The sequence below is a fragment of the Cibotium barometz genome, chromosome 36, assembly GCF_041138505.1.
Source record: "Cibotium barometz isolate CiBa-2024 chromosome 36, ASM4113850v1, whole genome shotgun sequence".
NCBI lineage: Eukaryota > Viridiplantae > Streptophyta > Polypodiopsida > Cyatheales > Cibotiaceae > Cibotium > Cibotium barometz.
The window spans coordinates 46128000-46137845 of NC_141081.1; the positions used below are offsets into that span (position 1 = coordinate 46128000).

Here is a 9846-nt window from a genome sequence, read left to right on the forward strand (position 1 = left end):
CTTTTTTATCCCACAATATTGACGTGCGTTTTCATGGTGCGATGGGAGGGTGGGCAGGGGAGCCTCTTGGCCATAAAGCATGGTTGCTTAGGGGTTCGATTCCCCTTAGGCTCGATAATTTTGTTTATGCATGTGAATAGGTGCATTGGGTGATCGGTTGGCCGTCCATTGGTCGGTCGGACTTTCATGTGCGAGGTCAATGTGGCATGTCCGACCGGCGATGTCCGGTGAGTTCTTTGCCCCACCTGTCAGACTTTTTGGAGATCATGTACGAGATACCACTCCGTTCGGCAAGGTCCACCGGTCACTCTTTTGCCGGACGGAGGCCACCGGTCGGAGAAATGTGCACAAGCTAAGAGCGCCTGCCGCCGCAGGTCGCGTGAGCTCGTTAGTTAAACGATTCAAGTCTTCTCTCTCTCTCTCGCAAGTGACGTCTCTCTCTCTCTCTCTCTCTCTCTCATCGCCATACTATTTCCCAATCAAGCTGCACGCGGAACGACCCAATAAAGGGCAGTGGGTGAACGCGGGGAGACGCCCAGGAATCTCTCCGCCTTCTACTCTCTAGATAACGGCCTCTTCTTCTCGCCAGTGGTTTGCATCCTCTATTGGCTGCATTGCGTGTAAGCGTGCTGTTGCTTTTGATTACCTTTTCTTTCGGCATAAAGGTCTTTGTGTGGGTGTGTTTGTCAAAAGTAGAATTATGCGTGCACAGAGATTGGTGCTTATTTGTGTGTGTATATGTACTTTTTCTCTTTAAGATCCGCGTGGCTGTGTATTGCTCAAATTGTTCATGTTATCAATGGGAAGGGTTTATTCCTTTGTATCTGTGTGTATGCTGGATCTTCTTTTTATGAAAGTAGTGACTGGTCTGTGTGAGTGCACGGCGCTAGTACGTTATTGGGCACGTGCAGATGCATGTGGGTATATTTTCCATCGCAGAGATCAGCTTTGAGTTGCTTTTGTGTATGTAGCATCTTCTTTTTATGAATGTACGCTGTGGTACGTTATTGGGCATATGCAGATGCATGTGGGTATATTTTCCATGGCAGAGATCAGCTCTGCATTGACATGAAGCAGGTGCTTTTTTGTATGTAGCATCTGCTTGTCGTGCTCATCTTGCCATTGTAATGCTGTTCTTTGCAGCTGCGAAAGTGGACTGTGTGCTTTGCTCATTGGGACCGTTTCAACAACGTAGGAAACATTTTTTCCACAGCACCCTGCTAGATCTTTTAAGAGGGTGCGCTTATCATGCATGAAAATCGCGATGCTGTAAGAAAAGTGGATGATAGCCTCAAGATTTGCCAAGAAGGAGCAGGGGACTCTGTTTCTTCTTCTGAAGAAATGCCTGCAAGTATGAACAAATTTAATGCTGCTATTTTGGAGTCACCTCTTACACATTTAACAGATAGTTTGCGGAAAGAGGCCAACCTGCCCCGGTACGTGTCGTTGGACACAGCATCGGATGCCCTGCACTTCTCTTCTTCGCAAGGAAAGCGGCTCTTTTCTTCGCAACACCGGCCTCGACGATGCTTGACAGAAAGCGACATCAAATTTGCCTCGGAACGAAGGTCTTCTTTTAGGGATGACTTTGGGCATGCGGCTGCAGAGACCTACCTCATCACTAAGCTCACTTTTACTTTGCTGAAATTTCTTGGGTAACATAGGTTTTCATCTCCCTTCTTGTGAACCTATGGTTTTTATTTGTTATTTTTCTGATTTCTCTACATGTTAGTTCGCGGCCGTGTATCGATGGTGCTACTCATTTCCTTGCAGGATTGGGTATCGATGGCTGAGCAAGCTAGGCGCGCTTGCATGTTATGCTTTGTTTCTCATGCCAGGGTTTCTCCAAGGTGATCATTTTGATCATAGTTTTTTTCGTACTCATATGTTTCACCATGTAGACGTATGCAATGTATGGTGTTGGATGCGTATGAAAAAAATTAACATACTTCCCCTCAATCAATATAGATGCAATGAGCTGCTGTAGGGGAGGCACCATGTACCTAGCTAGGTGTGGTTGGGGGCAGGGGACTGCCGACCCCGGGGTGCTTAGATTTTCCCTGTAGTATTCAACATCTGAGCTTCTGTAGAGGAGGCACCACATACCTAGCTAGGTGCGGTTGGGGGCAGGGGACTGCCGGGCTCCCACCCCTGGGGCTGGCAGTTCCCTGCCCCCAAACGCACCTAGCTAGGTACGCGGTGCCTCCCTACAGAAGCTCATGATGTTGTCGTAATCAGTAAAGAGAGAATTATAGTGGGAATTTGTCTAAAGCTTCTCATGAGGGCTCGCGTATGTTTCAGATGATGAGAAAATACCATACTTCAAACATACTTTCATACCCGTATGCGTATGTCGTATGTCTGACGTATGAAAAAACTATGGTTTTGGTAGCATTGGGGTTTGCTCCCTGGTGCGATAAACCTTTCCTAGGAAATGATGAGCGTACATCTGCTAAGACTTTTCAGTGTTTGTTTCAGTGGGCTTTTCTTATTTTTTTGATAAACGGATTCACCGAAGCATCACGTATGGATCAAAGCCAAGAAATCGGTAGGCAAGCAACACTATCTTTTGTACAAGAGCACAATATATTGTGGTTTTGACCTTTACGACAGGCTTCACATTAGGAAGCATGGCTATTATATTGGTGTTGAATCCTCCTTACTTGTGCTTGATGTTATCGTGATATATATATCAGGTTGGATTTCTATGTTCCAGAGAACATGGACTCTCCCAAGCCAGTCGTAGCCTTTGTAACTGGTGGGGCTTGGATAATTGGGTCAGTGATTACATCTTTGAGCTCACGTGTGTTTTCTACAAAGGATGGTACCCTGATGAAAGTGCCAAGCCGTATTAACTTAGTTCACCCAATTGTCTTGCTTGTTTACAGCTATAAAGCATGGGGTTCTCTTTTGGGGCTGCAGCTGGTCGAAAAGGATGTCATTGTTGCATGCATAGATTACAGGTTTGCATGCATATATAAAGCTTTTCTATCACAAGAAGTTTTCAACATTTTGCCACTATAATTCCCACTTTGAAAATTATGACGACAACACCAGCTTGCGAGGCGTAGCATATCTAGCTAGGTGTGGTGGGGGCAGGGGGTTGCTGGCCCTGGGAAGGGGGGCCGGCAATCCCCTGCCCCCCACTGCACCTAGCTAGGTGTGCTATGCCTCACCTGCAGAAGCTCATGATGTTGAACACTATAGGGAAACATAAGGGAAAGGGGGCCTCTTTCCCACATGGGAAAATGTCAAAAACTTCTTGTGTATGCTAGGCAGCTTGGTAATGGGCATTCCGGAGGGGAAACTAAGAGTTTCTTGTATTGTCTATCTTTTGTTTCAAGCAGGAACTTTCCACAAGGCACCATAAGTGACATGGTTGAGGATGTAATGGAAGGTCTTTCCTTCATTTGCAACAATGCCGCAAGCTTTGGTGGTGATCCGGATAGGTTTGTCACCACAATCTAGATTTGAGAGCACTATTCTCACAATGTATTCAGCTTTTACAATGTGTGTGTGTGTGTGTGCGTGCCTGTGGAGTGCGTGTGTGAGAACTTGATACAGAGTTCTACACCCACTATTGGTCGCTGATGACGTCAGTGGGGATGTCATAGTATCTAGTCCATACTATGCGTAATGAAGTTGACAGTTATATAGTCTTGTGGTTGACTACCATGAGTATATAATTATGGACGTTCGTAGAAGGGGATTTTGGGCATGTTCCTGGAGTCATCTAGGTATATATATGTGTGTATGGTGTAAATTTTTCAGGCTGTATGTGGCTGGCCAATCTGCTGGAGCACATTTAGCGGCTTGTGCGTTAGTGGAGCAAGCAATTAAAGAGAGCAGTGTGTGCAAAAGGTCGGAATCCGGCAAAAGCAGTGCAAGAGAAGACGTTGATTTAACTTGGAGGGCTTCTCAATTCAAAGCTTATTTTGCCATTTCAGGCGGGTCAGTATGCATGCAAATTTCCCGAAAACAATACAAAAATAATTGGTTTTTCTGCAGTAAGCTCATTTTCTACTTTTCTTGACTCATTTTCTTCTTTTCTTGATGATAAAACGCATGTTAGCTTTTTTTCCTCAGGTACAATTTAAAAAATCTTATTGATCATTTTCACAATAGGGGATTGTATCGTCGCTTGTTCTCAAGGTATGTACACAAATCTGGCAACTTTCTTACTGTACAAGTGGGTACTTTTTTGGTTGTTTCACATCAAAATTTTCCATCAGAACGAAGGCCTTTGTGTGAATATGTCATGGGTGTGGGTGTGTGTGGAGTGCGTGTGAGATCATATCTTAATACAATTCTACACCCACTATTGGGCACTGATGACGTTTGGGGGGATGTCGTTGGATCTAGTCCATACTATGCGTAAAAATGTAGTCTTGTGGATGACTACCATGAGTATATAACATGCACATTCCTAAAAGGTGAATTTGGGCATGATCCCTGATTCATTTATTTATATATGTAAGGTTTTTTGATGGTTCTGGTTGTAGCATTATGGAGGGAGAGGATTCTTTATTGCGATATTCCCCCGAGCTTCGTGTGCAAAGCTTATCTGGACTTGCAAGGTCGTTGTTACCTCCTTTCCATTTGTTTCATGGAACTGCCGATTATTCAATTCCATGTGATGCAAGGTTAGAACACACATTCTCTCTCTCTCTCTCTCTCTCTCTCTCTCTCTCTCTCTCATGGAGTTGGTATTCAGCACGTAATGTGTTAAAATCCCACTCCCATCGGATATATGACTCGGGATTGTAGTTTTTTTCATACTTGTATGTTTCACCATGTAGACGTATACAATGTATGGTGTATGAATGTGTATGAAAAAGAGACACATACTTAGTTTTTTCTTGCATCATGAGCTTCTGTAGGGGAGGGCCAGCAGTCCCCTGCCCCCAACCGCACCTAGCTAGGTACACAGTGCCTCCCCCTACAGAAGCTCATGATGTTGTTGTAATCGGTAAAACGTTTTGTGAGGGCTTGCGTATGTTTCAGATGATGAGAAATTACTGTACTTTAAACAATACTTTAAACATACTTTCATACCCTATGCGCCTGTTGTATGTCTGACATATGAAAAAGCTATTCCTACCATGCAAAAATGTGCTCTCTCTCTCTCTCTCTCCCCGCCCCCGGCCCCGCCCTTCAATTGGCCCCACTCCCGTGTCAACTTACCCATGCCATTTCATATGCAGCACATCTTTTGCGAATGTCCTAGCGTCTACTGGTGCACATGTGACCACAAAAATGTATGAAGGAAAGACGCATACGGATATTTTCTTGCAGGTAACCAGCAAACAATCAACACTTTATGTACATTCAGAGATCAAATTGCAGAAGAGGTTCCTCTTATAGGTTGCATGTTGCTACTATGGGTTGTGAAGCATGTAATGATCTATTGAAATAGAAAATAAATGAATTTTCAGGATCCGATGCGAGGTGGGCAGGACGCACTTTTGGAAGACATCCTTGCAGTTGTACATGCCGGGGATAAGGAAGCGCAGGTGAAGAATGCGTTGTCAGAACCTAGGCGTAGATTGGTCCCGGAGCTGCTACTTCAATTAGCTCGCTCAGTCAGCCCCTTCTAAAGTATAGATGCGCATGCCTCTTACTTTGGAAGGTGCTCCTTGTCAAGATGGATGGTGTTAAAACCTTAGCTGTTTTGGACACCGGAGCAGGTATTAAGCATAGCGACAAAATCCATGGTCTCTTAGTATAGAGTTATGCAGTGGCTACGCTAATTCATGGCCAGCTCTTGTGCATTATCATCTGTTTTATACGTGCACTGGGCTTGGTGTCTTTCTGGGCAGTGCCTTGCTTTAGCATCATTCTTTCAGTGTCGCCATTCACATTTTGTTAATGTTGTTCATAATGGTTATTCTTCATTACGTGAACACTGTGAGTAGTGTTCCGTAATTGTTCATAATGCTTATTCTTAATCACTTGACACTGTGAGCAGTGTTCAGTAATTGTTTTTCATGCAATAAACTTTCCAATGGCAACAAGTTTTGTTGCCCGCTAATACAAGTTAATGGTTCATGCTTCAAATGATTAGTTTTCTCTTGAAAACACACACATTTACACACAAGAAGTTTTGGGCATTTTTCCTTGTGGGAGGGTGGTCCCCTTTACCTTATGTTATACAGATCTTTTCACAAACAACACATATTTTCACAACATCCTACTTGGACTATGGTACATTACAAATCTTTGGGCATGTCTATTCTCTAAACTATATCTCTCTCTTTTCACATACAATCTCTCTCTCTCTCTCTCTCTCTCTCTCTCTCTTTGTGCAAATAGAAAGCTAAAAGGCGTCTCTTCAGCTCTTGTTCACCAACTACCTTTTTGCATGGGCTCTGTGCAGAAGACGCATACAATTTTTTTGCTTGGGTTTGATATAGAAGGTGCTGATGTTGTTGGAGTCTTGAGTTTGATGCGCCCTTTTTTTGTGGATTTGCTTCTTCGCATTTGAATTAATTTTCATCTTTGAGTTAAAATGCTTCTTCGCATTTGAGTTAAAATGCTTCTTCGCATTGAACTAATTTTCATCTTTGTATCAAATTTTGCTTATTGCGTTGGCTTTTTTTTTTCGTACACACCTGGGGCCCACTCAAGTGGGTGGAGCCGATTTCCCCTTACAACAATTAGCCAATTATCATGGTCGGGCAAGGGCCACGCACCATCGGGCAAGAGCCACGAATTAGGCATCCCCCATGACCACTGCGATGAGTCGAGCGCTAGAACAGCGGAGGGGTCTCGTATGGATCCTCCTATCTCGGGTGATCCACCACCCGAGGAGGAGGAGTCACTCGAGTGTTCAAGGGGCAAGAGCCCGAGGAACCAAACATATCAAGCGAGCATAGGTGTCCCTTTATAACATGAGAGAGCCTAGTGGGACTTGAACTCGTAACCTAGAGGTTACAAGTCACAAGTTTTGACCACTACACTAACCCAGTTGGGACTATTGCGTTGGCTTTTAATTGAGTGGATGGTAGTTTTCGACGTGTGATGCGCGCCTCGTTCTTTTAGTTTGCAAGACTAGTGGTTGCATATACCACACAAAAAATGTGAGTCAAATCATAGCTTGTACTGATGCATGGGGTTTTTCAGTGTGCCCTATGAGGGGCTAATTCTTGATGGATTTGAGGTTGTTGCATACGTTCTAGAGAGAACTTCACAGAGCATGAGTTTGAGAAATGTTTCATGGTGGTGCCCAAGGCATGTTTAATCACCTTGGCCTTGTTTGCCGTTGAGTTTTGTTGCCGACACTTGGAAAATGGCTTTCAGCCTTTCATTCTACCTTTCATCCTTCAGATGTAGTAAATCAAGAAGCTCTCCAAAGGCCCCAACAGTTGTGTACCTAAACCTGCAAAATAAGACTGTATCATCAATTTTCCACTCGGTTTGTTCATGTGTATGGGGTTTTGAGCTTAAACTTGATCATGATTATTTGCGTTAAGATGCTTTGTTGAATGATGCATGCATTTGTTGAAAGCGGACTTTGTATAGCGATTGTTGTGAAGTCCCAACAGGTATTGCATACTCGTCCTTGTCATGCTTATATTCAGGATGTACCAATGGATTTACTCTTGGTAAGGCTTTGAAAAGTTCTAATTAGAAAGAGGGAGGTGTACAAACATTTTTGAGGATACATTATGTTCCTTAAGAGTGGACATGTATTTTTTTTTTGTTTTTTCCCCAGAGAAAAGAGATTTACTATTAAAAACCACCTCAGGGACAAGACCCAAGGTCACAAGTACAGAGGTATCAAAGGTATCACCAACATAAAAGAGGTTGGTGCGGACTACCTGATTACAAACTTAGATTTTACATTTGATTCTTGCAGATCTTCAAGGCTCCTTTTTCGGAGGCACACTACAAGATTCTAATAGAGTAGGAAATGACTCCTCATACAAGGAGCTACCTCCAGGTGTACTAGAGTTGGCGTGCTCTTGCATAGGATCCAAGCTCGAAGAAGGTGGGCGGGCGGAAGTAGGGGGAGTCTCCGAAGGGGTCTTCCGTCTATAGACTTGAACATGGCTCGGTACCTCTGATTTCCGAGCAAGTCTTCTCCTCTTCTTTGCCTCTCCTTCTTGCCTTTGTGTTTTTGATTTGTTCTTGCCTTTATTGCCCATTGTCTCTGCACTTGGCTGAGGTTGTGTCTCCCTAACCTGTTCTATCACCTATCCTTGAGAAGGTATTTTCCTAGTGCACTTTGCCACCATATGCCCACAAACAAAGCAATGGCCAAGGAGCCCAATGAAGAAAAATCTCTGTAAAAAGTCTCCGTCGTGAATACATGGGATAGAGATAAATTGCGAGGCTCCTTCACCAAGGAGGGTGATAGCACCAACCTCATCGAAATAGTCTTGTCCTCGTGTGGTTCCGTGCTATCACCCACAACATAGCCAAGACTGTTGCCAATTTCTTGTAAATGAGGCATGATCTCTGGGAGTAGTCCTAGAAATCTCGTTGTCACCACGAGTCCAACATCCAAACTTGCTAGGTCCATACCCTGTTTTCATCTATCTAAATAACCCATTGCCGGACGGAAGTACACAAGGCTTCTTGCTAGGACTGCGCTAGCCTATTTTGCTGTCTCGAACTGAACCCTAAACGACTCTCTCCCTAAGTGGGAGACACGTACAATCCTATACATGAAATCAAATCGAACTAAACCCTAAACGACTCTCTCCCTAAGTGGGAGACACGTACAATCCTATGCAGATAGTCTTGTACTAACTCGCTAGAAAAGTACTTCTTATGAGTTTTCGCTGGAAGGAGTGGGCGTAAGGGCCCAAGAAGTTTCTCCTTAGCTTGTTGGCACTCTGGGCTCCAACTACCTTGCATACAAGTGAACAAGACTCGATGTGCCTTACCAAATTGCCCATGGTGCATAAAGATTCTGCAGAGATTCTGACGCCGAAAGTAAAGCCATTAAAATTACACTTCTGAGTTTGTTTCTATGTTGAATTCTTTTGTAAACTTCAAGTCATCAATCAATGTGAAGTGATTTGTGTAGGGAAAAATCATGTGCGCTTTCATTGAAGTATAATCAACATAATTGTCAAAAAATGATGAGTATCCACTATTCTTTCTATAAGAATGGTATCACTGCATAAATTTGAAATTTCTTTAAAATTACCATTGGTAACAAATTCAAAACCTTTGGTTACCATATGGTAACTAATTCAAATCCTCCAGTTACCATGTGGTAACAAAATCAAAACCTTCAAGCATAGTATACTTGAAAAATTTATATAGTTTCAAAATTTTTATTTGGTTTTGCTTGCTCCAAATCTTCTTGCTCAACTTGCCTAAAATAGGCAGCCCTATGCCCTACCTATACTCTCTACCTAGCCCCTCTAGAATATGTGCTCTCCGTCTTTCAATGAACCATCCAATGTTAGTCTTAGTTATACTAGTAAAACTCCCTGCCGTAGGTTCTCTCTCTCTCTCTCTCTCTCTCTCTCTCTCTCTCTCTCTCTCTCTCTCTCTCTCTCTCTCTCTGTGGTTAGATGATAGATCGCTTTGGTCTCTTCACGACTCACGAGTCACGAGTGTTCCTAGAAAGCTTCAAAGTTATATTCTTCTTCTCTTCTTGTTCTTCTCTCTTCTCTACTCTCTATCTTCTTCTCCTTCTCTCTCTCTCACACTCTCTCTCTTCAATGTAGTCGATAAAATTTATTCTTCAAGATGTCTTTTACCAACCTGGAACATGAAAAAGAGAGACTTAAAAGCGATCTTCTTTAACATATCAAACACGTTACTACACAATTTCAATATTATGTCACCTCCTAACCTTGCATACACTAAACACTCAAAGCACTTTTA

General features: G+C 43.2%; 1 protein-coding gene across 3 annotated transcripts; it reads left to right on the forward strand.

Annotated features, from left to right (window-relative positions):
* The first annotated feature begins 302 nt into the window (after positions 1-302).
* Positions 303-6057, forward strand: LOC147617953 (isoprenylcysteine alpha-carbonyl methylesterase ICME-like). 3 transcript variants are annotated; one of them, XM_086776219.1, is made up of 12 exons: positions 303-620; positions 1144-1655; positions 1774-1850; positions 2479-2548; positions 2697-2777; positions 2889-2963; positions 3348-3449; positions 3772-3951; positions 4087-4152; positions 4503-4643; positions 5205-5295; positions 5436-6057. In XM_086776219.1, exons 2-12 carry the CDS (start codon positions 1249-1251, stop codon positions 5595-5597), a joined length of 1452 nt encoding a protein of 483 aa, XP_086632345.1. In that variant the 5' UTR covers positions 303-620; positions 1144-1248; the 3' UTR covers positions 5598-6057. The 3 variants fall into 3 exon arrangements, with proteins under 3 accessions (XP_086632345.1, XP_086632346.1, XP_086632347.1); XM_086776220.1 differs by lacking the exon at positions 303-620 and adding an exon at positions 951-1027; XM_086776221.1 differs by lacking the exon at positions 303-620 and having other exon boundaries at positions 1530-1664.
* The last annotated feature ends 3789 nt before the right edge of the window (positions 6058-9846 follow it).